General features: G+C 35.6%; 5 protein-coding genes and 1 non-coding gene across 8 annotated transcripts; 5 read left to right on the forward strand and 1 right to left on the reverse strand.

The window, feature by feature from the left end:
• Positions 1-73: 73 nt before the first annotated feature.
• On the forward strand, positions 74-10,508 carry LOC108812058 (26S proteasome non-ATPase regulatory subunit 1 homolog A). 2 transcript variants are annotated; one of them, XM_018584203.2, is made up of 14 exons: positions 104-450; positions 5,389-5,563; positions 6,066-6,135; positions 6,224-6,329; positions 6,585-6,693; positions 6,770-6,938; positions 7,218-7,687; positions 7,798-7,933; positions 8,042-8,290; positions 8,383-8,603; positions 8,697-8,955; positions 9,056-9,288; positions 9,380-9,902; positions 9,985-10,508. In XM_018584203.2, exons 1-14 carry the CDS (start codon positions 162-164, stop codon positions 10,318-10,320), a joined length of 3,345 nt encoding a protein of 1,114 aa, XP_018439705.1. In that variant the 5' UTR covers positions 104-161; the 3' UTR covers positions 10,321-10,508. The 2 variants fall into 2 exon arrangements, with proteins under 2 accessions (XP_018439706.1, XP_018439705.1); XM_018584204.2 differs by lacking the exons at positions 5,389-5,563; positions 6,066-6,135; positions 6,224-6,329; ... (8 more) ...; positions 9,380-9,902; positions 9,985-10,508 and adding an exon at positions 3,001-3,597 and having other exon boundaries at positions 74-2,901.
• A 935-nt stretch (positions 10,509-11,443) lies between these two features.
• Positions 11,444-12,967, forward strand: LOC108812059 (probable xyloglucan galactosyltransferase GT12). Its single transcript, XM_018584206.1, has one exon. It carries the CDS (start codon positions 11,444-11,446, stop codon positions 12,965-12,967), a length of 1,524 nt encoding a protein of 507 aa, XP_018439708.1.
• Positions 12,968-13,703: 736 nt separating this feature from the next.
• Positions 13,704-14,658, forward strand: LOC108810551 (small ubiquitin-related modifier 5). Its single transcript, XM_018582656.2, has 3 exons — positions 13,704-13,916; positions 14,179-14,328; positions 14,419-14,658. Exons 1-3 carry the CDS (start codon positions 13,827-13,829, stop codon positions 14,473-14,475), a joined length of 297 nt encoding a protein of 98 aa, XP_018438158.2. The 5' UTR covers positions 13,704-13,826; the 3' UTR covers positions 14,476-14,658.
• Positions 14,659-14,717: 59 nt separating this feature from the next.
• TRNAG-GCC (transfer RNA glycine (anticodon GCC)) lies at positions 14,718-14,788 on the reverse strand. The gene has a single exon. It is a non-coding gene; the product is annotated as a tRNA-Gly (tRNA).
• Positions 14,789-15,267: 479 nt separating this feature from the next.
• On the forward strand, positions 15,268-16,354 carry LOC108810416 (small ubiquitin-related modifier 5). The gene is made up of 3 exons (XM_018582530.2): positions 15,268-15,538; positions 15,823-15,972; positions 16,070-16,354. The coding sequence occupies exons 1-3, from the start codon at positions 15,437-15,439 to the stop codon at positions 16,124-16,126; spliced, it is 309 nt and encodes a 102-aa protein (XP_018438032.2). The 5' UTR covers positions 15,268-15,436; the 3' UTR covers positions 16,127-16,354.
• A 7,017-nt stretch (positions 16,355-23,371) lies between these two features.
• Positions 23,372-24,883, forward strand: LOC108810417 (small ubiquitin-related modifier 5-like). Of its 2 annotated transcripts, none has more exons than XM_056987552.1 (3): positions 23,372-24,055; positions 24,371-24,520; positions 24,606-24,883. In XM_056987552.1, the coding sequence occupies exons 1-3, from the start codon at positions 23,954-23,956 to the stop codon at positions 24,654-24,656; spliced, it is 303 nt and encodes a 100-aa protein (XP_056843532.1). In that variant the 5' UTR covers positions 23,372-23,953; the 3' UTR covers positions 24,657-24,883. The 2 variants fall into 2 exon arrangements, with proteins under 2 accessions (XP_056843532.1, XP_018438033.1); XM_018582531.2 differs by having other exon boundaries at positions 23,388-24,055; positions 24,628-24,883.
• The last annotated feature ends 1,729 nt before the right edge of the window (positions 24,884-26,612 follow it).

A 26,612-nucleotide genomic window follows, 5' to 3' on the forward strand; every position in this document is an offset into this window, starting at 1 on the left:
ATTAAATTAACGTGGAAAAGATGTTCCGATCAACATAATATAATAAAAATGTGGGTACCTGCTGCTTGTGGAATTATTATACTAGTTTTATATTTAGAAACACCTCTTTCGGAGAACGAGAAGGCAACACTTTTTTTTTATCTTTTGAAGGTTGTATAATCATGAAGCTGTTTCTTTTACTTGCGTTCAACATTCTTATCTTATTCCGAATTTTGGATGCGAGGTTTTCTCATCATGAAGCGTCTAAGGTTGATGGTAACGCTGACAGAAAAGCTTTACTAGTGTTCAAGTCTCAAGTTTCCGCGAACAACAGACTAGCCTTGGTCTCGTGGAACGACTCTACTCCGTTGTGCCAATGGAAAGGTGTTACATGTGGCCGCAAACACAAAAGAGTTACAGGTTTAGACCTGGGAGGGTTACAACTTGGTGGGATCATCTCGCCTGCTATCGGTAATCTTTCTTTCCTCAGATCTCTTAATCTTGAAGAGAACTCTTTTGGTGGTACCATCCCAAAGGAGGTGGGGAAGTTGTCTAGGCTTCAACAGTTGAATATGAGCTATAATAATCTCAAAGGAGTGATTCCAACAAGCCTGTCTAACTGCTCTAGGTTGGTGACACTTGTTTTAACATCAAACAATCTCGTAAGCGGTTTACCTTCAGAGCTAGGATCGTTGTCTAGCCTTGAAAGTTTGCTTCTTAGTATAAACAATCTTTCAGGGAGGTTTCCAACATCTCTAGGAAACCTAACATCACTCGAAGAAGTTTCCATTGCGTATAATAATATGGAGGGAGAGGTTCCAAAAACAATAGGTAGATTGACCCAGTTGATATATCTCCAAATTTCAATGAATAATCTCTCAGGTGATTTCCCGCCAGCAATTTACAACTTATCCTCACTTAGGTATTTATTCATCGGTGCAAATAATTTCTCGGGTAGTTTAAGGTCTGATTTTGGATATAAGCTTGCAACACTTATAGAGTTAAAAATGGGGATGAACTATTTCTCAGGCGATCTTCCGAAAACAATATCCAATATCTCGACCCTTAAAGAGCTAGAGGTTTCACAAAACCATTTCACAGGAAGTATCCCAGTTGGTTTCGGAACGTTACAAAATATTCAGTATTTGGGGCTTCACGGAAACTCTTTTGGTGGAAACAGCCTAGGGGGAGATCTTGAGTTTCTCAAGTCTTTGGTCAACTGCACTAAGCTTCAAATGTTGGATGTTGGTGATAATAGACTTGGAGGGGAGTTGCCAATCCATGTAGCTAATCTTTCTAAAGATATAACAAAAATATACATGGGAGGTAACCTCATATCTGGAAGCATTCCTCATGAGATTGGGAATCTCATAAACCTGCAAGCATTTTCCATGGAGAGTAATCTGTTGACACAAGGAATACCCGCATCTCTTGGGAAGATTTCAGGATTGGTTTTGTTGGCACTGAACTCAAATAGAATGTCAGGAGAGATACCTAGTGATCTCGGGAACATCACCGGGTTAGAGAGACTCCATTTATTCCAAAATAATTTCCAAGGAAGCATTCCTCCTAGTCTTGGAAACTGTCGTTTCCTGTTATACCTTTGGATTGGATATAACAGGTTAAACGGGACTATACCTCGAGAGATCATGCAGCTGGAGTCTCTGGTTCAGCTGTTTGTGAATAGAAACATGCTGACCGGTCCTTTTCCTAAAGACGTTGGAAGATTAAAAAAGGTTAGTCAGCTATCTGTTGCAGACAATAGATTGTCTGGAAACATTCCAGAGACGATAGGAGAATGTCTCTACATGGAAAACCTTTACCTTGGAGGAAATGCATTTGATGGAGCTATTCCAGATATCAGAAACTTGAGAGGACTTACACTCTTTAACTTATCAAACAACAGTTTTTCAGGCAACATACCTGAATATCTTGCCAACTTTTCCTCCTTGGAGGTTTTAGATCTCTCTGGTAACAACTTTCAGGGAGCGGTTCCAACAAAAGGAGTGTTTAAGCATCCTGAGAAGTTTTCAGTATCTGGTAATAGAGATCTTTGTGGAGGAATCCCTGAACTCAAGTTAAAGCCATGCCCTCAAAACATACTAGTATCAAGGACGAGAAGACATTCATCAAACAAGAAGAAGAAAATTTTCATCGGTGTTGGCGTTGGTGTTGGTGTAGCAGCTTCTCTTCTCTTGTTGGCTCTGAGTTTGTTTATGAAAAGGAAGAAGAAAAGCACCAACCACTTGATGTCGTCGTCGTCGAATCCTCCATTAATAGACTCTTTCTACGAAAGGGTAAGCTACGAGGAGCTTCGAGCTGCGACGAATGAGTTCTCCTCCAGCAATTTGATCGGTTCAGGAAACTTTGGCTCTGTTTTCAGAGGCTTGCTTGGTCCGGAGGAGGAGTCCAAAGCCGTTGCGGTTAAAGTTCTAAATCTTCAAACGCGGGGCGCGGCCAAGAGCTTTACGTCGGAGTGTGAAGCCTTGAAAGGTATAAGGCATCGAAACCTTGTGAAACTTGTGACTTCTTGCTCAAGCATTGATTTCAAAGGAAATGAATTCAAAGCTCTAGTGTACGAGTTTATGCCCAACGGAAACCTAGACACGTGGCTGCACCACCACCACCACCACCAAGTGGAAGTCGAAGAAGACTCTTTTAATAATCATTCAATTTCAAGACCATTGAAGCTGTCTGAACGACTTAACATAGCCGTAGACGTGGCTTCTGTTGTGGATTATATCCATTCCCATTGTTATGACCCAGTAGCTCATTGTGATCTAAAGCCAAGTAATGTTCTCCTCGACAATGATCTAACCGCCCATGTAAGTGACTTTGGTCTTGCTCGAATCATTGACCAAGAGTCCTTCATCAACCAAGTTAGCTCCACTGTTAGAGGAACCATCGGTTATGCAGCACCAGGTAAAAATTATTTATTTATTTTTGTAAGTAAAAAGTATTTATGAATATTAAATCATGTAATTTTCTTTAACCGTAACATTTCTTTTCATAATTGTGAAGAATATGGAATGGGAGGCAAGCCATCGAGGGAAGGGGATTTGTACAGCTTTGGGGTTCTTTTGCTGGAGATGTTCACTAGAAAGCGTCCAACGGATGAACTTTTTGTGGAAGGTTTTACTCTCCGTAGCTATACCGAGTCCGCATTGGCCGCAGAACATGTCCTTGAGATAGCTGACGTATCGATTCTCAGCGGTGTAACTCATAACAAGAACATGAGTACTATTGCTGAGTGTTTGAAGATGGTTTTCAATGTGGGAATAAGGTGTTGTGAACAGTCTCCCACAGATCGGATGACAATGGCTCAAGCTTTACCTGAATTAGTCTCACTCCGAAAGAGGTTCTTGAGGACAATGTAGACGCTCCATGTGGTGATCTCTTCCAAACTTTGCACACGGACACAAAGCACGTTTCCTTAGAGTCATATATAAAATAAGATTACAGTGCACGAATCTATTGTGGAAATTTTAGTAGTTGATGTGTGTGTACTGCTTTGTAATTTGAATTTAAATTTTGTGAGTGGCTATAAAATGATCTTGTTAAAAAAAATACTGATCTTGCAAGAGTGATATTGGTAAGTTTGTAAGAAATCGATCGAACTCTTGCTTGTCAATTGATCATTTTTTTTGTCAATTTATCAAATTTTGTCATTCACTAACTCTTGTTTGCATAACAATGATCAAATTATTTTTTCTTTCTATCCTCGCTACGAAAATGTGTATTGATTATTTACATAATCGTATTTATATAAATAAACATTTGAATAAATAACAAAAGTATAAATTTTTTTTTTGTTTGAAAAAACTTTATGAAATTCAAAAAATTGATTTTTTCAAATGTCTTTTATATCAACTTTTTGAAATTTTATTTTGAAATCTGAACATTACTTTTTAAAATACTTTTAAAATTATTATTTTAAATTTCAAATATTAATTATATCTGTATTTTTGGTTTTAGCTTTAAATTTTACTGTTGTAGGTAGGGCTGGTCAAATAAACCGAACCCGAAAATCCGAACCGAATCCGATCCGGTAAAAATGAATCCGAACAAATCCGAACCCGGCATAAATACCGAATGGATCTTGTTTTTTGGTATTTCGGGTTATGAGTGTTATCCGAACCGAACCCGAATTTAAATGGATATTCGATAGAACCCGAAACATTCAAAACCCTTGAAAGATCTTATACCAAACATGATCTCGATTCCTATCATGTATTCAAAATACATTAAAATACATTGAACATCTAAAATACTTATCAATTATATAAAGGTTGATGGTTCTATTACATGAAGTTGATGGTTAAAGGTGGCTGTTGAATTTTGAAATATTTGGATTTAGAATTTGTTTTCATTAGACAATGTTTCTCATTTCATGAGGTCGTGGTTTTCGTTTTATGATTTCATTTATTTGGTTTTCTTTTTATCAATAAACATGTTTCCTTTTCGTTTGATTTTGAATGATCATGATTGATGTTCATTTCTTATTTTTAAATCGATTCTACTTATGTTTTGATTAAAAAAATGTACAAATTAAGTATTTGAAACAAAAAAAAAACAAATTTTACTTATGTATTTTGGTTACAAAGTAGGTACAAATCAGATATTTTTAAACCGAAGAACCGATTGGGACCCGGATCCGAAAATACATTGGGTTATACCGGTTCTTTGAAAATTTACTAACCCCGACCCGAACCCGATAGAAACCAAACCGGTCCCGAACCGAACTTTCAAATAATCTGAATGGGGCTGGTTTTTATAAACTCGAAAAACCGAAACCCGATTGGATAAAACCGAAACCCGATTGGGACCCCAAATGCCATGCCTAGTTGTAGGTTTATTTCAAAGTTTTAATAGCGCCATACCTAAAACCATAAAAATTTGATTTCTTAAATCAATATGTTTCGTTTTAAATAAAATTTGATTGTTTTGATTTTATTACTCTAAAAAAAACTATGGTTGTGTCTCCAAATTTAGTTGTGTTCTCTTATGAACTCAGTTCTAATTTATAACTTATAAGAATCTAAAAATATTTAAATAACTATTATATCTAAAATATTTTTAAATATTTGTAATAAAATAATTATATTATCCGGTTCAATTTAGATGAATACAATTAGTTATACGATGAACACATTTAAAATATATAACAATAGTCACAAAAAAACAAATATCAAGCTCTAATTGTTATCACTCGAGTCCTCTAATATCTAAAACTTAAATTTAGTTAAATGGACATTTAACTAATTTAATCTATTAAAATTATTATTAAAAACAAAATGGAAAAGGCTATATGATAATTTTTTGCTCCCTACCGCCGTCTATTACATAACATCTACTTCTTCATAAGTTGCGTGTTCGTCATCTGATTTGATTTCTGGTAGGGTTTCTCAGTTTCCATTAGTGTTCGTTCTTCTACATCAATGGCCGCCGCTATGGTTAGCTCAGCGGGAGGGTTACTGGCAATGCTCAACGAGCCTCAGCCTACCCTGAAGCATCACGCGCTCTCGCACCTCAACAACTTGGTTGATCGATTCTGGCCAGAGATCTCCACTAGTGTTCCAATCATGTAACTTTTCTTAATTTCGAGAATTAGTTTTTTTTTTTGTTTCCCACTTGATCTGCCTTTTGCTTTCTGGAAAATTCGAGTGAAGATTGTGGGGGGGGGGGGGTTTGATTAGTTGAGCTCTCCTTGTACTTAGGTCTTCCTCTATTTGGGTAAAAATCCAAACTTTGTGGCGATGTAGGTTCAATGGTTAGGATCGAAAGTGTGTTTCTTTGATATGACTATAGCTTTACCAAGTTTATGTATGTAGTGATATTTTGTAGATAATGAACAGTTGTTTTTGTGTAGTTGAGTTTGAACTTCTTCGTGGACATGATACTGTGCCAATCTAATGTAGAGACTTTGGATCCTTTCTCTTCATTATTCATAGTGGTATGAGATCAAGTTGTAGAGGCTGTGCTAGCTAGCACATGGATTGTGTTTTGGTGAAACTATTTAGTTGTTAGTATCTCTAAAGTGGTTTTTTGCACTTCTTGACTCAGTTGCGGTTTCTGTTTGCTTGCAGAGAGAGTTTGTATGAAGATGAAGAATTCGATTTGCACCAAAGACAGCTTGCTGCTCTGCTTGTCTCCAAGGTACGATCTAGCGTTTGCTAAACTTAAATTGGTGTATTGTTACAAATTGTTACACTTTACGGGTTATGATGATGAAATCTTATCTCAGGTTTTCTATTACTTGGGCGAGCTTAATGATTCGTTGTCCTATGCCCTTGGAGCCGGTGCCTTATTTGATGTTTCAGAGGATACGGATTATGTTCATACGCTTCTAGGTGAGTATTAAGAAGCTTATTTTCTGTATTTATTCTTCTTTTTTTTTTCTGTTTTGACAGTAGACCCTAGCTAAGGTACTGTTGATAGCAATTTTTATCTAAGAACATATTAACTTGAAGAGTTGCAATAGATCTTATATCTATAAAACAGACATGGGGCTTCCACATCCAGCTCTAGTCTAATAATAAGAGAGAATAAGATGATCGAGAATTGGAATAGTGTTTTCTCATCTAATGTTACTGTTATGTTTTCAGCCAAAGCAATAGATGAGTATGCCATTCTGAGATCGAAGGCAGTTGAGTCAAGCGAGATGGTCGACATTGATCCCAGGCTGGAGGCCATTGTTGAAAGAATGCTTGGAAAGTACGTGTGGCTGCAGATTTTAATGATATAATCATTTTAGTGGCTCAATTGTTCTTACGTGGTTTTCCCTGTGCAGATGCATCACTGATGGGAAGTATCAGCAGGCTATGGGAATTGCGTTAGAATGCCGGAGATTGGATAAGTTGGAGGAAGCTATCACAAAGAGCGATAATGTCGAGGGGACTTTAACGTATTGCATCAATGTTTCTCATTCTTTCGTTAACCGCAGAGAGTATAGACATGAGGTAAGGCTAATGGTCTCAGACCTTGATTGAATAAAATTAGATGTTCTGATGATATTGATTGAGTAGAAAATAGTATGGTTTTACATCATCTGGTACTCCTGCATCTTCCTAGTACCTTGTATGGTAATCTCATGTATGCTAGCATTCTCTGTCTCTGAGCTGTAACTGAAAATAGTATTCCAGTTTCTGTGATACCTGTTTAAGATGCGTCAATGCTTGGATTGAAAAATTCATATTCTACATTTGTAAAGGTCATTTCATTCTTTTCTGTTCTTTCAGGTGCTTAGTTTACTTGTTGAAGTCTACCAGAAGCTACCCTCTCCTGATTATTTGAGCATTTGTCAATGCCTCATGTTCTTGGATGAACCGCAAGGTGTTGCAACCATATTGGAGAAGCTTCTTCGCTCGGACAGCAAGGATGATGCTTTATTAGCATTGCAAATTGCATTTGATCTTGTAGAGAACGAGCACCAGGCCTTTCTCTTGAGTGTTAGGGATCGCCTCCCTGCCCCCAAAACACGCCCTGTAGAAGCAGCTCAGCCCGTTGAAACCACTGCAACTACAAATGAGAACCCCTCGGGAGATGTTCAGATGGCGGATGTAACTCCAGTTACTCCAGCTCAGACAATAGTGCACGAGACGGATCCAGTTGACGCCACATATGCCGAGAGGCTAACCAAGATTAAGGGAATTTTATCTGGGGAGACATCTATTCAGTTGACACTTCAGTTTCTTTACAGCCACAACAAGTAAGTTTCTGTTGAAGTTTTGATATCCTGAAAGGAGATACTTTTTAATTCTAAAATCAATTATTCCAGGAAGTAATCATATCCTTCATTGTAATATTTGTCTTCTATAGATCGGACCTGTTGATACTAAAGACAATCAAACAGTCTGTCGAGATGCGGAACAGTGTTTGCCACAGTGCTACAATATACGCTAATGCGATCATGCATGCTGGAACTACAGTGGACACTTTTCTTAGAGAGAATTTGGTAAGCTTCTACTTCCACTGTACTATTTCCTTATGCTTGAGCCGTGAGCTTAACTGTGTGGCTTAGTGTTCTTAACTCTTTTCGTATGTTGTTTTTTTGAATTGACAGGATTGGCTAAGCAGGGCCACCAATTGGGCTAAGTTTAGTGCTACGGCGGGACTAGGTGTTATTCACAGAGGTCACCTGCAACAGGGCAGGTCATTGATGGCTCCATACTTGCCGCAGGGAGGAGCAGGTGGTGGCGGGAGTCCGTATTCCGAAGGAGGTGCCTTGTATGCTCTCGGCCTCATTCATGCTAACCATGGAGAGGGCATAAAACAGTTTCTACGTGATAGCTTACGCAGTACCAATGTTGAGGTGATTGGCTAAATCTTGATATATAGTCTCTCTCAATTCCTTGTAAGCCTCTTCGTTCAGAGATAATATGTATTGTGAAAATGTGGATGCAGGTCATTCAACATGGAGCTTGCTTAGGTCTTGGTTTGTCAGCTCTTGGAACAGCAGATGAGGAGATATATGATGATGTCAAAAGCGTGCTTTACACTGACAGTGCTGTTGCTGGTGAAGCTGCTGGAATCAGCATGGGTTTGTTGTTGGTTGGAACCGCCACTGAAAAGGCAAGTGAGATGCTCGCTTATGCTCATGAGACACAGCATGAGAAGATAATTAGGTAATGCAGCGGATATATATATTTTTGGTGATAATAGTCCATGGTATTTTGATTTAGACATTTCATTGATCAGCATCTGGTATGTTTTTTTAGGGGATTGGCTCTTGGCATAGCTCTTACAGTATACGGCAGAGAAGAAGGAGCTGATACCTTGATTGAGCAGATGACTAGAGACCAGGATCCTATCATCCGTTATGGTGGCATGTACGCACTGGGATTGGCTTACTGTGGGACAGCAAACAATAAGGCCATTCGCCAATTGCTACACTTTGCTGTATCTGATGTCAGTGATGATGTTAGACGGACTGCTGTTCTAGCACTTGGATTTGTCTTGTACTCTGATCCTGAGCAGGTCAGTTTCAAAATGCTCCCTTATGACCACTAACTTGCCTTCTGTGTTTGCTTATACTCACTAATTGATTCCGTTGCTTTTTTTCTTTCTTTCTATGTAGACTCCTCGTATTGTATCGTTACTTTCTGAGTCGTACAACCCACATGTTCGCTATGGAGCGGCTCTTGCAGTGGGTATTTCATGCGCAGGCGCTGGCCTCAGCGAAGCGATATCCTTGTTGGAGCCACTTACTTCGGATGTGGTTGACTTTGTTCGTCAAGGTGCTTTGATAGCAATGGCCATGGTGATGGTCCAAGTTAGTGAAGCAAGCGATTCTCGTGTTGGAGCATTTAGGTTAGTACATATCTAATATCCTCTTCAGCATTTGGGAGGTGGAACATATTTTGGTATAGACTGATATTTTATATATATATGTTATATGTAGGCGACAACTTGAGAAGATCATACTCGACAAGCACGAAGATACAATGAGCAAGATGGGAGCGATTCTTGCCTCTGGTATCCTCGATGCCGGTGGTAGGAACGTAACAATAAGATTGCTCTCTAAGACCAAACATGACAAAGTCACTGCTGTTATTGGCCTCGCTGTCTTCAGCCAGTTTTGGTATTGGTACCCTCTCATCTATTTCATTAGCTTGGCTTTCTCACCGACCGCCTTCATCGGTTTGAACTACGACCTTAAGGTCCCAAAGTTTGAGTTCATGTCACACGCTAAACCGTCTTTGTTTGAGTACCCTAAACCCACCACGGTTGCGACGTCCAATACCGCTGCCAAACTCCCAACCGCTGTTCTCTCGACCTCGGTTAAAGCCAAAGCCAGGGCTAAGAAAGAAGCAGAGCAGAAAGCTAATGCTGAGAAAGCAGCATCCGGTGCCGAGAAGTCTGTTGGTGAAAGTGGTTCTGGAAAAGAAAGAGAATCAGCTGACATGGAAGGAGACTCTATGCAGGTATGTTATGTCCTTCTACTGTAAATACCAATGAGCTTCTTTGATTAATCGCCTCATTAGTCTTGTCTCCATGAACTATCAGGTAGATAGCACAGCAACGGTTGAGAAGAAAGCTGTAGAGCCAGAGGCAGCGTTTGAGATTCTAGTAAACCCGGCTCGAGTTGTACCAGCTCAAGAGAAGTACATTAAGTTACTTGAAGACAGCAGATACGTGCCGGTGAAGCTAGCTCCATCGGGTTTTGTTCTTCTCAAGGACTTGCGTGAACACGAGCCAGAGGTTCTCTCTCTGACCGACGCACCAACTTCAACAGCTTCTCCTGCAACTGGTGCAGCGGCGGCCACACAAGGAACAACAGCCTCGGCTATGGCTGTAGATGACGAGCCACAACCTCCACAAGCCTTTGAATACGCTTCATGATTTTAGTTCGTTTCTTAATTAGTTGGTTCCTTTTGAAAGACAAGCAGAGAAACAATGATGTCTGAACTTTTGATACTCTGCTTCCTCTCATCTGAAACTGAATTCATGTTCAGCTAAGATCTTGTGTAAGTTCTCTTTTATTTGTTATTTATTTAAATTTATGAAATCACTGCCATCATGTTTTCGTATGGCTCAATTGTAAGTGACCATCATGATGGTTGGTTTTGTTCTGTCGTTAGGATATGATTTTGAACAATAGCTTAACGTTTCTTATGTCTGTTATTTTCTTGGCTGTGGTCGTTGTTGGCCAGTAAACGGTTCGGTTTAAAGGAAGAAAGAATATTCGCCAAAAAATGCAGCTTAAGCAAATTGTGACAGAAAATTCACAAAGATAGAAGAAATTTTTTTTTGACGTATTTTGGATTTTTTCTTAATGTTTCTTAATTTTTGACAAAAAGATACTAGCTGCTTTTATTCTTAATGATTTAACGTCTTTTGCTACTAGCATTCATATTTTATAGTATAAAATCTTCGAAGAAACGAATTTTCTCACAATCAATATGATAGAAATAAATCGCTCACCATGCATACTTTATATAATGTAATGTCTTCCTACTAATGTAAAATCTTCCTTCAAAAAGCCAAAGGATTTACTTCTTTTTGTATTATTAAAATAACACAATAAATTAATAGTTCATGAGACATGTTTTGGAAGATTACAATAAATTCAATTAAAATCCAGGATTTGAAATTGAACAGCCGATTACTAATAAGTACTCTCAGTGTATCAATTAAATGACAATATTATTATTATTCAATATAATTATTCATTTTCTTGTATTTTTTCAATTATTTTTTTTGTCTTAAAAGAAACGTTGAAATTCTTTTTTGACAAATGCAAATCATTTGGGCGAGATGCATTTCTTAAAAAGGAGAGATGTATGTGAATAGAATCCACTGAATTCAATTAATTGTAAATGGTAAAAAATCCTCTATTTTATAATATGGAAATGTAACTAAGACCATTAAAACAAAGAGTGTTAAATTTCTGATATCAAACACCCTTTCAGCTTTTATTTCATAAAACAATACCAACTTTTTGCACACGAGTAAAAGAAAATAGATGAAGAAACCTGTTCCAAGGCTTAGGTTTATCATCTCAGTTATTTTTGTGTTATGTCTGTTCGTTGTGTTTCAAATCCATAAATCAGATTTGTTCGGGAAAACTCTCCAAACCCCTTACCAAGTAAACAACATATTCATATCCATCGCTTCTTCTTCTTCTTCACACCGTCAAAACTTCCTCACCAAATATTCGAACGAGAGTGATGGAAATAGAGCGAAACATCCTGACGCAGTAGAAACAGATACTTGTGCTGGAAGGTACATATATATGCACGATCTTCCAAGCTTATTCAACGACGATATCATCAAAAACTGTCGAACACTAATCAAATGGTTCAATATCTGTCCCTTCATAGTCAATTCCGGTCTCGGTCCCCAGGTTTTAGAGTACGCTAACAAGACACCTCAAGTCTTAACCACCAAAACCGGTTCTTGGTACTCAACAAACCAGTTCTTGCTATCGGTTATCTTCCGAGAGAGGATGAAACATTACGAGTGTTTGACCAACGATTCATCTCAAGCCTCAGCGATCTACATCCCATACTTCGCGGGGCTCGACGTGGGCCGCCACCTCTGGGGATACAACACAATGGTTAGAGATGCACTGGGGACAAAGCTGGCTCGGTGGCTTAGAGAGAGACCCGAGTGGAGGAAAATGCACGGTCGAGACCATTTCTTCGTAGCCGGACGGATCGGTTGGGACTTCAGGAGATGTTCTGATGAAGCTTCAGATTGGGGAAGCAACCTGATGTGCTTGCCTGAATTTTCCAACACTACGATGCTATCTATCGAAACCACGGCTTGGACCAACGAGTTTGCGCTTCCTTATCCGACTTACTTCCATCCAAAGAGCTTAACCGAGGTTCGGATATGGCAAAGGAAAGTGAAGAGTGTGGAGAGGACACACTTGTTTTGTTTCGTTGGAGCACCAAGGCCGAAGCTAGATGGATCCATCAGGGGAGAGATCATAAAGCAGTGCCTTGCGTCACACGGTACATGCAAGTTTCTTAACTGTAATGAACCGGGTAAGGATTGTGATAATCCGGTTAAGATCATGGATGCGTTTGAACGTTCGGTTTTCTGTTTACAACCTCCTGGAGATTCATATACTCGAAGATCGATTTTTGATTCGATTTTGGCCGGTTGTATACCGGTTTTCTTCCATCCCGGTTCGGGTTATAAGCAGTATAGGTGGTATTTTCCAAAGGATTATACCAAGTATTCGGTTTACATACCGGAGAATGGAATGAAAAATGGAACGGTTAGTTTGAGGAATTTGTTGGGTAGGATTGATATTGATAAGGAGAGTGTTTTGAGGATGAGAAACGAGGTTGTGAAGATTATACCGAAGATAATATACACTAAACCGGGATTGGTTGGATCAGAGAAGATTGAAGATGCGTTTGACATTGCAGTTGATAGGGTTATTGAGAGGGTAACAATGGTTAAGAGGATGATGGAAGAAGGAAAAGATATTCGGAGTGAGTATTCACAAATAAGGGATTTGAGAAAACTTGAGTGAAAATCACTTTGTTATTTTTCTGTTTATTTTTTTTTATTTTTACAAGAAAATTTGGTGAAAAAATCATATGCTAACAATCAGATTGTTTATAGCATGTTGAAAATGCATGAATAATTGCACTCCCTACACACCAAATCTTACATATTTGCACTCCATACACTAAATCCCCACAATTTTCTTCCCCCATCACTACCATTCTCCCCCCCCCTCCACCCCCTCTATGGTATACATATTTGCACTCCATACACTAAATCCCCACAATTTTCTTCCCCCATCACTACCATTCTCCCCCCCCTCCACCCCCCTCTATGGTATCTGCATTGTTTTAGGGTATTCAGCCAATTAACTCAAAATGCATCATGTCTTTACCAAGACATTAGTCCCCATTAGTCAGTGGTATAATTTTTTTTTAAAGAACACTTTCATATTTAATACATAGAATACATTGTGTATTGTAGCCATACTTTTTATATGGTTAGTTTGTCAATTAATAATTTTTGATTGTTTACATGTGTCAATTTCCCGATTTTTTATTGTATCATCTGAAATTAAAATATGTTTGAATTTGCAAGGCAATAACCATTTTCTTCTAGGTCGTACAAGTTTCAACGTTTTGTTGAGATATGTCATCCATGATGTGATGATTCAAAGGCAACAAAAACAAGAGGCCAAGGGTAAAAGTGGAAAGTAAAAATTAGACCAATAGCAGTCTTTAGCGATGACTGTTCAAACTCTTCAATTTTCAGCAATTTCTTACCTTTCTCTCTCTCTCTCTTTCAATTTTAGGAGTTGCAAAAGTCTTTGACCTTTCGTCTACCTTTTTCTTTTTTTGTTGTTTTACTTTGCGTTTGTCTGAAGAATGGTGAGTTCCACAACTACGATTTCTGCTGAGGGCTCTCCATCTCCTTCACCCCAAAGGAAGATTATGCTTAAGGTCAAGACCCAACAGGTATAATCTCTTCTCTCTGCATCTTCAAGCTTTTTTCATGGCTGCTCTAATAATACAGTGTTTTTCCTTTATATTTCCAGAAATAGTATTTTTCACTTAATCCTCTACTTCAAGTTTTTCTTTCTTCATTTCTCCACTTTTTTTTTTCTTTTTATCCATCGATCTGTCCAAATTTCCTTGGACAGAAAAATATCTCATCTTTTCTTTTATTCTATGCATTTTTTTAATTGACATGTACATTTTTTCTTATATATTAACACAGGATGGAGGAGAGGATGTATACAAGATTGGTTATGGTGCAAATTTGAAGAAACTAATGGATGCTTACTGCACCAAGAGAAACTTAGAGAAAACCACTGTGAGATTCATCTTTCGCTATAAAGAACTCAAACCGCGTCAGACTCCTGCTCAGGTTTCTTTTTCTTTTTTTAACCTTCTAATTTTTTAACTTTTTGCTAAGTACTACTGTTAATTAGTATTTTGCCGATTTTTTTCACCACAGTTGACGATGAAAGATGGCGACATCATTGATATTGTAACCGATCAAGGCGGTGGCTAATCTCGCCGGAATCTCGTCATATGGAAGTAATTTTTTTAGGCGTTTATAAAAAGGAATACTTTTAACTATTTAGATCTTCATTACCAAACTCTTGAGTTTCTTCTGGTTTGTAGTTTTTTGTTGTTACATCTTAAAGTTTGAACGTTGTTGACCATTTGATTTAAGGAGATTAGTTAATGTTTCTCTCGGTAATTGTTGTTTGATTAGCTTGAAATTTGAGAACCGTAAAAAGCAAAATTAAATGCACCAGCCGGGAATCGAACCCGGGTCTGTACCGTGGCAGGGTACTATTCTACCACTAGACCACTGGTGCTTCTTGTTATAGCTTTATCTGATTTTATCATGACTCATCTTCCTGAAAATCGAATTAAGAAAAACTATACTTCAGGCAACATCCACCATGCTTCAACTCACATGTCTTAAAGTTAAACCAAACACATTGCATCATATCTATGCACACTGCAGAGACATGTCTTAATGAGCAATGCCTGAGTCTACATGAGAGACTTATCCGCACAGAATCATTGTTGTTTGGAGATTTTGGTCATCATGAACAGTTTTGAGTCATATGCTCTCTAACCATCATGATCTTGTGGTTTCTGTAGGAATGCAATTTGTTATAAGACAAAATGAATAATTTGAATTTGTAAGTTAATAAACACTTTCGTTTGAGTCCTACAAGTTTCAACGTTTCGTTGGGATGTGTCATGCCGTGATGTGATGATTCAAAGACAACAAAACAAAAACCAAGGGTAATAAAATGAAATAAGACCAATAACAGTCTTTGACAAAGGATTGTCCAATAATGTTCAAAGCTCATTAACTTTTTCTTCTGTTCCCCCTACCAACCACATACTCTTCTAAAAGAGCTTCTGAAAGTAGTAGATCTGCATTAACTTGCAAAAGTCTTCGATTTTTGTCTACTTCTCTTTTCAAGTTATACTTTGGGTTTGTGGGAACAATGGTGAGTTCGTCAACCACGATCTATGTTTCTTGTGCCTCGAAGAAGTCTCGAGCTCCTACACCTCAGAAGAAGATTACTGTCAAGGTCAAGACCCAACAGGTCTCCTTCTCTCCTCTCTCTCTGCATCTTCAAGCTTTTTCTTTGCTGGTCTGATAATTTTTTTTTTTTGACAAAAGGTCTGATAATATATTTTTTTTTGTTCTTTATTTCCATAGATACTCTTTTGTACTCCTTATCGTCAAGTTATATAATATTTATATATTTTTATCATCTTTGCTTCTCCTATGCACATTTTTTTTTGAAGATTAAGAAAGGGTTACAACATTGTTTATAAATCTTAATATATTAAAAAGAAAATGGAAATGTACATTTTACCGTAACAGGGTGGAGAAGAGGATGTTTACAAGATTGGTTATGGTACACATATGAGTAGACTAATGAAAGCTTACTGCAACAATAGGAACTTAGAGGAAGGCACTGTCAGATTCATCTTCGGCAAGAAACAGCTCAAACCACGAAGCACTCCTGCTCAGGTTTTTGTGTTCTTTTTTTTTACCTCACTCAGTTTCCAATTTTTTTACTTACCTATTTAATTACTGTTATTAAATATTTCCCGATTTTTTCACACAGTTGAAGATGGAAGAAGGCGACGTCATTGATATTGTCACCGATATGGGCGGTGCTTAATCTCGCCGGAATTTCTTCATCATTTCCCGATTTGCTCGCAGAACAAGGACGTGATTTTTAGCCCTTTTTTAAAGAAAAGAAGAAGACGTTTTTTTAACTAATTAGATGTTTCTAAGACAGTTTGAGTTTCCGGTTTGTAGTGTGTTGTTGTTGTTGCATCTTAAAAATTTGAACTATCTTGATGGGCCAAGTTCGCGTACTTAAGAAACTTCATCAGTTCTTGTTCCAGTTTCCGGTTAGATTGATAAACTAGGACAAAAAGCTGTTAACTTTTGCTCCAATATCAAGATCGTGTCTGAAAGAGTCATCCCTTATATTTTTAAACAACATCTTTTTTTGCGTTTACAAACTTGTCTGAAACTATACTTCAGGTATCATCCACCATGCTTCAACTCACAGGTCTTTAGCCAAACACATTGTATTGATAACGATGCGTAGAGCAGTAGTGTTTATCAGCAATATTTTTCTTACATCGACCATAATTTTTTTTTTTAAATTGAAATTTTATAACATCAACCCGAGAACGGGAATAACAGTTTTGATTACAAGACCAGCTCGAACAAAACTACACAAACCCGAAATCACCTATCTAGTCGAGAACCGAAGCACAGGTAACAATATGTTGATAGAAAGCTGAGCCGGTGACCTCGGAACAGTAGAGCATTGGAACCACGAGCTTATAACACACCGGGAAGCAAGTCTGACTATACCTCACCGGTGACCAAGGATCCTGAAGACGGAAGAGAGGAACGATTGGAAGAGAGTATCCGACAATGCCTCGGAGAAGCCATAGACGACTTAAATTAGGGGAAGAAGTGCGCCTCCGGCGTCAGCACGGGCGCACGACCGATCACCGGAGCTTGACAGTAGATCTGAGCAGATGCGAGAAAGAGATAAAGTTAGTAGATTTGATCATTCATAAATTTTTATATTAATTATTTTAAATAAAAAACAATAATATAAAATATAACTTTTATTTAAAACTACAGTACATCAATTATTTAAAATAAGATACTGCCACAAAATAGTTACTGTATTGAAGACTAAATTTATCATATTTAAATATTATAAAATGAACTTATGTTCAATTAAAATTTCTAATACCTAAAAGTAAATCTATTGTGAAATGATTTTCTTCATTTTTAAATAAAAAATGCATAAAATATAAATTTAAAATAATAATTTGTATCGAATAATAATTTACCTCTATTTTTATTTTCGTCAAATAATAATTTGATTTCTTATTTTTCTTGCGGGTCAAATAATAATCTAACACATTTTTGTTTTGCTAAAATACACAGCGAGATGAATAACTCAAATCTTTTTTCTTCTTATCGCTCTTGTTTTCTTTCCTCTGTTTGTATTGACGTCTCAAACGAAGATCAATGGAATCACATCAAAGATGTTAAATGATAATTTGATTCCTAATTTGTTTTGTGAGTCAAATAATAATCTATCTTATCTTTGTTTTGGTCAAATAACAACATGCATTCCTTTTATTTTATGGATCAAGAATTTGTTTATCAAATTTCAGAAAGATATAATCTGCATGACATCTCTAAAGCCACTATAAGAGCTTTCAAAGTCTTTTCATTTTCTTCTACCATTGTTGAATTGATCACAAAAAAATACACAGAAATAATAATAGCTAAATACACAGCCAAATGAATAACTCAATCTTCTTTCTTCTCATCTCTCTTATTCTCTTCCCTCTTCACATGTTTGCATTGAAGCCTCTCGAAGATCAAAAGACTCCTATCGAAAATGTTCAAGACCCCTACATCGTAAGTATTGGTGAATTTGCGGTCTCAGAGTATGCCATACCGAACAAACTTAGCTTGAAGTTTGTAGCGGTTGTTAGGGGGGACATTACAACAATCTACAATTTGAAATATTACAAACTTGTAGTGATGGCTAATGATGGCGGAAACAGCGCGAGCAAAAATTATGAAACAGTTGTAGTGGAGCATTTAACAGTATTGCAGCTTATGTACTTCAAGCCATTATTTTAAAGAAGCGCTTGCTATGATTGATTTTACATGTAACTGGTTCTTTTTTATGTAGCAACTGAAGTTAAAACAAATAAAGAAAATGCAAAAAAATTTAAAATATATTTTCTGCAACTTGTAATTTTTGAATTCTGGTTTTCAGATTGTATATTTGGCCAATAATCTTGAACAAAGTTTCAATATTCGTTAGTTTTCCGAATAGATACTCTGCTATAGATTAGAGTTTTATGGGTCTCAAATCTCTGGAGAGATCTATGACTAAATATATATTACAAATTTTATACAAATTTTGAATATTTCCAAAATTTTCATCCTTTTCAATCTTCCTAATTCTACTTAAACTTTACTTTCCTTTTTTCTTTAACTCATCAATCTTCTATGGAAAAAAGTTTCCTAGCTACACGAAGTTTACACTAATATGGTGGAAACCATCCGATATATTAAAATGTGTCAATAACTACACGAAGTTTATGTTAATATATGCCACATGTATGAAATTTATGTTAATATGGTGCCAACATCATTGTCGGGTTTATTTGATTTAAATTTAAGTTAATAGGATCAATCTGTAATTTATCAAACTTAATAAATTTAATGATTTTTTTCAAAAAATGATTTATTAAGATTAATAAACCTAATTGATTTTATTAATGAACTTAATAAACTTAATAATTTATTGAATTTAATAAATTAATTAAAATTAAGAATTTACTAATTTTATAAATTTAATAAATTTTTTAAACTTATTAAACTTATTACACTTATTAAACTTAAAATTAATAAAACCAATAAATTTATATATTTTAATAAGTTATTAAGTTTATTAAGTTAAGTTTTAGAATTTTATTAAGTTCAATAAATCATCAAGTTTATTATGTTTCTAAATTTATTAATTTTAATAAGTTTATGAAGTTTAATTAATTTATTATGTTTAATAAATTATTAAGTTTATTATTTTTATTAAGTTTAATAAATTTATTGAGTTTAATAAATTTATTAAGTTTAATAAGTTTAATAATTTTATTAATTTTAATAAATAATTAAGTTTATTAAGATTATTAATTTATTAAGTTTTATAAATTATTAATTTTATTAATTTTATTTAATTTAATAAATTATTAATTTTATTAATTTATTTAAGTTTAATAAATTTATTAATATGTTTATAAGTTTAATAATTTTAATAATTAAATTAATATATTTAATTTTCATAAACTATAAAGTTTATTAATTTTATTAATTGGTGTAATAAGTTTAATAATTTTAGTAAGATTTATAAATTTATTAAATTTGTTAAGTTTAGTAAATTATTAATTTTAATTAATTTATTAAATTTAATAAATCATTAAGTTTAGGAATTCATTAAGTTTATTAAGTTCATTAATAAAATCAATTAGGTTTATTAATCTTAATAAATCATTTTTTGAAAAAATCATTAAATTTATTAAGTTTGATAAATTACAGATTAACCCTATTAACTTAAATTTAAATCAATTAAACCCGATTGTGATGTTGGCACCATATTAACATAAACTTCGTACATGTGGCATGTATTAACATAAATTTTGTGTAGTTATTGACACATTCTAATACATCGGATGGTTTCCACCATATTAGTGTAAACGTCGTGTAGCTAGGAAACTTTTTCCATCTCTTATTGTCTATTTGACTCGCTTCCACTCCCTTACTATTTTTTGTAACGCTAATTTGTTATGACATTGCAGCCATGAGAAGAATTACAAAGATAATTCGACAATCGATAATACTATCTACCTTATGAGATCTACACCTAACAGATGTCTTATGAAAATCTATTCATGACCAGATTTATTTGCACTACGTTAAAGATTTCTTGTATGTCTTTCTTCCGTAGTCTGCATTAATAAATCGCTCTTTCCAAAATTTGAAATCTCAATTTTCTGAAATCTACAAAAAATTACATAGTTTAGAATTCAAACCCCAGACCTGGGTATAGTTTGTAGAGGTCTTTAAACCTTAACCCCAAACCAGACATGGATCATGATTATAAATACTGTGTTTTTTTGCTAAATAATTATAAAATTACATTCGTCGGACTCTCTTTCCCCAACCAAAACAACTTTTCTTACATACACCCTTTTGTGCTCTCCTATACAAAACCCTAAGATAAGGTTTGATCACAATCTTTGGACATCATCTTCACATGAAACATTCTCCTAGAATCTCTTGGTTGTTTATCTAAGCCATTATGGTCTTGTTGTGTGTGCGAATATGTCTTTTATCCATCAATCTGTCCAAATTTCCTTGGACAGAAATATATCTCATCTTTTCTTTTATTCTATGCATTTTTTTAATTGAGATGTACATTTTTTTATATTAACATAGGATGGATGAGAGGATGTATACAAGATTGGTTATGGTGCACATCTGAAGAAACTAATGGATGCTTACTGCACCAAGAGAAACTTAGACAGAACCACTGTGAGATTCATCTTTCGCTATAAAGAGCTCAAACCGTGTCAGATTCTTGCTCAGGTTTCTTTTTTTGTTTACCTTCTAACTTTTTTTTTTTTGAACTTTTTACTAAGGTCATGATTATGGGGGTCTCTTATGTGGGTTTTTAGGTGTAATTGCGATTAAAAATAAAAGGAAAAAATGATTTACCTCGAGCGACGTCTCTTGATTAAGCACCACAAGAGACGGTTTTTTCTTGACACGCATCACCCTGATGGAGGAAAGGGAGGAGAAACGAGGGGAGAAGCAAATCGGCGATGGCTCATGGCTCTTCTTCTTCTATGAAACAGAAACATCTACGTCCTTCTCCTTTGCTTCTTCAATTCTCTTCCTCTTCTAGTTTAATCAAAAACTTTTTTTTGTTCATGGTTTCCTCCATCGCAGGTACTAGGCTGACAATCAATCCGCGGTTGGTTCTGTGATTATTCATATGGAAATTTTTATTCTTGTTTCGTTTGATTGCTTTATGGTTCATGTAGTTGATTGTGATTGTTTTATTTTTTTTTTCTTTTCTGGAATTATTGTAAAGGTTTAAGCTTTGAGCTTGTTGATATATGGTGTTTTTTATATATGTTTTCATTTGTTTCAAGTCACTAATTCGTGTCAGTCTAGTCCTTTTTGACCTTTTACAGGTCTGGAGTTAGTAGAAGAGAGAAGAGAAGGTGTCTGATGAAAAGATGTCCTTTTGGAGCAATCCTGCGGAGAACACTCAAGTAGAAAAGTCCCGAGACTGTTCTCTCTCAAGCGGAACAAGCAGACGGAGTGATCCGGAGATTGTTCCCGACGAATATGGAAACTCTTTATTTCGGGAATTAAAGCCCTGTTGCCCTAATATCTTTTCTTCTGATTGGCGCCTCCATATAAAACGCCATCTATCTTTTTACTATTTTCTTACGCTAGTTTTTACAAGAGAACACTGTGATTTGCGATCTGCAACTTGTAAGGGAGAAGAATTCATCCTCTCATAGAGAAGATCATCTGAACCCTATTGTTTTCTACTCTATTCTTATGCAATTTTATTCAGGATTTATGTCTTTGATTCCTTGCATCGTGATCGAGTAGTAGCCTTGCTCGCCTAGGGTTTTTAGGGTGTTGAGATATGAGCTAAACATAGATAAGCGATCCATAACTGTTCTTCATTCATACTGTTCTTACTGCTTTCATTAACCTGATCACTTGATGTTCGATCACTAGTTCATCGCCTAGTTAACCGCTTAGGAGATAACTTGACATGTATTGAATGAGCTTAGTATCCCTAATCAGCGAAAGTAGATATTAGGGTGGTAAGTGAACTGATCGGACCTGTTCTCTAAAGCTTGCAATTGATCCTCATCCAACGACAGTTAGGTGGTGAGATCGATCTGCAAAGCGATCACTGCCACGACAGTGGAGTGTTCCAGCTGAGTGATCCGAGTTCTAGAAAGCACTTCATCGCACTTGAATAATTGTTTGGCTCCAATTCAACACCCAATGAAATACCTTAGGCTACCTCTTGTTTAATTGAATCAATCTCGTGTTAATTTGCTTGTTAACTATCGTCTCTTTCAACCAAATTATTATCTTCTTCTTAGCTTGATTTCGGAACTCATAGAACTAGAGTGTAGACTGGTCCTCTGGATTTGAATCTCAAGTACTACAATTGCAACTGTTAACTTGGCAGTAGCAAGGATTTATTTTTAGGGATTTATTTTTAGTGTATCACTTGTGTTTATTGTAAAGATTCTGTCTTTGATCATGTTTTGTCGCCACAAGCAACATATGTTGTCTGAAGTAACGCGAGTACAATCTCCAAAGTACGTTTCCTTTCACTCAATCTCTTTAACAACAAGTACAGATACGCATGTGTATACATACGTTCTCAACCTTTTTCTTTCAATTTGCAGTGGAGAAAGAAATACAGGACAAGAAAATCAAGAAGCTTCAGGCGAATAAGAACAAGATGAAAGTAAGCTGATAATCAATGGGATGGAGTCTTGGAGAGATGTAGAATTAGAAAGTTGGTCGCTTTGTGATTGAACACTTAGCTTACTGATTGTGCGAGTCCTTCTCACCAAACAAAACAACCAAATACATTTAGATCAAAAACAATTTCATCTTCTCACCAAACAAAAAGGTATCAAAAACATTTTGATCAAGAGCCTTGCAATGGAGCAATTAAATGTTGGGGTTTCTTAGTTTTGTCTCTTAAGTCACTTTTCTACTTAAAAACATTAAAAAATAATAAGAACCCCTAATATGGGTTTTTGCAATAATCATGCTCTAGGTATTACTGTTAATTAATATTTTGCCGACTTTTTTCACCACAGTTGACGATGGAAGATGGCGACATCATTGATATTGTCACCGATCAAGGAGGTGGCTAATCTCGCCAGAATCTATTCATATGGAAATAAAAAGGAAAAATTTAACTATTTAGATCATTATCAAACTCTTGAGTTTTTTATGGTTTGTAGTTTTTGTTGTTCGTCTTTAACAGTTTGAACGTTGTTGACCAATTGATTTTAGTTCGAGGAGATTACTTGATGTTTTCTAAACCAGATAAATAATTGGAAGAGAGTTATTCTTATCGTCTTCCTTTCTAGTAGTGATAAATAGCAAAAATAAAACCGGGTCTGTACCGTGGCAAGGTACTATTCTACCACTAGACCACTGGTGCTTGTTGAGATAATCTTATCTGCTTTTTAAAAGAGCCAGTTTCCTAAAATGGACTTAAGAAGAACTATACTTCAGGCATCAATCACATCCACCATGCTTCAACACATGTCTTAAAGTTAAGCCAAACACCTTGTATCAATATTTATGCAGAGACCTGTCTTTATGAGCAATGCGTATTACTTCAGGACAATGCCTAAGTCAACATGAGAGACTAATCCGCACAGAATCATTGTTGGTTAGAGATTTGGGCATTATCATGAACAGTTTTGAGTCATATGCTCTCTAACCATCATGATCCTTGTGGTTTCTGTAAGAATGCAATTTGTTATAAGACAAAATGAATAATTTGAATTTGTAAGTAAATAAACATTTTATTCTGAGACCTACAAGTTTCAAAGTTTTGTTGGGATGTGTCATGCGTGATGTGATGATTCAATGACAACAAAACGAAACAAAAAAACAAGGGAAAAAATGAAATTAGACCAATAGTAGTCTCTGACAGAGGATTGTCCAATAATGTTCAAAGGTCATTAACTTTCTTCTGTTCCCCCTACCAACTAGATACTCTTTTAAAAGAGCTTCTGAAAGTAGTAGATCTGCATTAACTTGCAAAAGTTTTCGCTTTTTGTCTACTTTTCTTTTTAAGTTTTACTTTGTGTTTGTCTGAACAATGGTGAGTTCGTCAACCACGATCTCTGTTTCTTGTGCCCCAAAGAAGTCTCGATCACGTACACCTCAGAAGAAGATTACTGTCAAGGTCAAGACCCAACAGGTCTCCTTCTCTCCTCTCTCTGCATTTTTCAAGCTTTTTCATTGCTGGTCTGATAATATATTGTTTTTGTTCTTTATATTTCCATAGATAGCCTTTTGCATTACTCCTTTTCGTCAAGTTCTTGCCTTTCACCCTTTCATTTTTTCACTAACTGTACCAATTTTTTTTCTTGGGTCCATCTTGAAAAATTTCCATAGACAGCAAAAAAAATTCTCATCTTTGCTTTTTCTTCTATACAATTTTTTTTTTGCTTTGAAGATTAAGAAAGGGTTACAACTTAAAAAGAAAATGGAAATGTACATTTTATCTCAACAGGGTGGAGAAGAGGATGTTTACAAGATTGGTTATGGTACACATATGAGTAGACTAATGGAAGCTTACTGCAACAATAGGAACTTAGAGGAAGGCACTGTCAGATTCATCTTCGGCAAGAAACAGCTCAAACCACGAAGCACTCCTGCTCAGGTTCTTCCTTTTTTTTTTTTCTTTTTTTACCTCACTCTGTTCCCATCTTTTTACTTACCTATTTAATTACACTCTTGTTTAACAGTTTCCCGAACTTTTTCTCACAGTTGAGGATGGAAGAAGGCGACGTCATTGATATTGTCACCGATCAAGACGGTGCTTAATCTCGCCAGAATTTCTCCATCATTTTCTCGCAGAACAAGAGAGTGTTTTTAGGCTTTTCTTTAAGAAAAGAAGAAGACGTTTTTGAACTATGTTTCTAAGACACTTTGAGTTCCGGTTTGTAGTTTGTTGTTGTTGCATCTTAAAAGTTCGAAACATCTTGATGGGCCAAGTTCACGATCTACTTAAGAAACTTCATCAGTTCTTGTTCCAGTCTCCGGTTAGATTGATAAACTAGGACAAAAAGGCGGTTAACTTTTCCTCCAATATATACGTGTCTGAAATAATCATTTTATATTTTTAAACAACATCTTTTTGCATTTACAAACTTGTCTGAAAGATTCATTCCTCATGGAAATGGGCTCAAGAAGAACTATACTTCATGCCAACCTCCACCATGCTTCAACTCACAGGTGTTTAGCCAAACGCATTGTATTGATACTGATGCGTAGAGCAGTGTTTATCAGCAATAAGCATAGAGTATTACTTCCAGTGGCTGACCAAAAAACTTTCTTTCTACATGGATCATAACTTTTTATATTAATTATTTTAAATAAAAAGATAATTATTTAAAAATAACTTTGATTTAAAATACAGTAAATCAATCATTTAAAATAAGATACTGCCACAAAATATTTACTATATTAAAGACTATAAAATTTATCATATTTAAATTTTATAAAACAAACTTAGGTTCACTTTGATGGGATTACAATATTTCTGCTTACAAAAAATCTTCTCATCTCTGTCGATTCTCTCTTCACGTGTTTGCATTTGACGCCTCTCGAAGATCAATGTAATCTCATCAAAGATGTTAAATGATAATTCGATTCCTAATTTGTCTTGACTGTCAAATAATAATCTATCTTGTTTTTGTTATGGTCAAACAACAACTTGCATTCCTTTTATTTTGTGTATCAAATAATAATTTGTCTAGCAAATATCAGAAATCAATAATGTGCTTGACATCTCTTAAGCCATTATAAGAGAGCCCTCAAAGTCCTTTTATATTTTCTTCTACAATAGTTTGAGTTGATACGAAAATACACAGAAATAATAACAGTAAAATACACAGCTAAAATGAATAACTCAATCTTCTTTCTTCTCATCTCTCTTGTTCTCTTTCCTTTTCACGTGTTTGCATTGAGGCCTCTCGAAGATATATGGATTCCCATCAAAGATGTCAAAGACCCCACATCGTAAAGATTGGTGAATTTGCGGTCTCAGAACATGCCAGACTAAACGAGAATAGATTGAAGTTTGTAAAGGTTGTTAGCGGTGATATTCAAATAATCTCCAATTTGAAATATTACAAACTTGTAGTGATGGCTAATGATGGTGGAAACAGCGCGAGCAAAAACTACCAAACAATCGTATGGGAGCTAAAATCAATATCGGAGCTCATGGACTTCGAGCCACTATCTTAATTAAAGAATCACTTGCTATGATGATTTCACATGTAACTGATCTTTTTAATGTAGAACAAACTAAATAAAGAAGATGCAATAAATTTTAATATATTTTTGCAAATATTAATTTTTGAATTCTGGTTTTCAGATTGTATATTTGGCCACTAATCTTGAACACAATTTTAGTATCCGTTAATTATTCCGAAAATATAATCTGCTATATAGATTATGGATTTAAGGGTCACAAATCTCTGGAGAGATATAGACTAAATAAATATTCCAAATTTTAGACAAATCCCCTTACTATTATTTGAGGAGACCACTAATTAAATTAACCTTTTGCTCATGTGTTTATTACATGTGTGCCATTTCCTATGTGGCATCTCCACATTTCACCTCACACCAATTTTTCAAAAGCCCATCCTTGTCTAGAATATTTACCTCTCATGCCATTGTAATGGACATATGTTATAATCAAAAGGGAATAAATGTTATTAATACCCAATGCTTTGCGTGATGTG

Source organism: Raphanus sativus, chromosome 6, assembly GCF_000801105.2.
Source record: "Raphanus sativus cultivar WK10039 chromosome 6, ASM80110v3, whole genome shotgun sequence".
Classification (NCBI taxonomy): Eukaryota; Viridiplantae; Streptophyta; class Magnoliopsida; order Brassicales; family Brassicaceae; genus Raphanus; species Raphanus sativus.

Bases quoted from the DNA above. Each gene is read 5' to 3' on its own strand.
- LOC108812058 (XM_018584203.2), top strand. From the start codon at position 162: ATGAAGCTGTTTCTTTTACTTGCGTTCAACATTCTTATCTTATTCCGA. The intron at 6,694-6,769 runs GTACGTGTGGCT...TTCCCTGTGCAG, and splicing joins GTTGAAAGAATGCTTGGAAA to ATGCATCACTGATGGGAAGT. The intron at 7,688-7,797 runs GTAAGTTTCTGT...TGTCTTCTATAG, and splicing joins TTTCTTTACAGCCACAACAA to ATCGGACCTGTTGATACTAA.
- LOC108812059 (XM_018584206.1), top strand. From the start codon at position 11,444: ATGAAGAAACCTGTTCCAAGGCTTAGGTTTATCATCTCAGTTATTTTT.
- LOC108810551 (XM_018582656.2), top strand. From the start codon at position 13,827: ATGGTGAGTTCCACAACTACGATTTCTGCTGAGGGCTCTCCATCTCCT. The intron at 13,917-14,178 runs GTATAATCTCTT...ATATTAACACAG, and splicing joins TTAAGGTCAAGACCCAACAG to GATGGAGGAGAGGATGTATA. The intron at 14,329-14,418 runs GTTTCTTTTTCT...TTTTCACCACAG, and splicing joins CGCGTCAGACTCCTGCTCAG to TTGACGATGAAAGATGGCGA.
- LOC108810416 (XM_018582530.2), top strand. From the start codon at position 15,437: ATGGTGAGTTCGTCAACCACGATCTATGTTTCTTGTGCCTCGAAGAAG. The intron at 15,539-15,822 runs GTCTCCTTCTCT...TTACCGTAACAG, and splicing joins TCAAGGTCAAGACCCAACAG to GGTGGAGAAGAGGATGTTTA. The intron at 15,973-16,069 runs GTTTTTGTGTTC...TTTTTCACACAG, and splicing joins CACGAAGCACTCCTGCTCAG to TTGAAGATGGAAGAAGGCGA.
- LOC108810417 (XM_018582531.2), top strand. From the start codon at position 23,954: ATGGTGAGTTCGTCAACCACGATCTCTGTTTCTTGTGCCCCAAAGAAG. The intron at 24,056-24,370 runs GTCTCCTTCTCT...TTATCTCAACAG, and splicing joins TCAAGGTCAAGACCCAACAG to GGTGGAGAAGAGGATGTTTA. The intron at 24,521-24,627 runs GTTCTTCCTTTT...TTTTTCTCACAG, and splicing joins CACGAAGCACTCCTGCTCAG to TTGAGGATGGAAGAAGGCGA.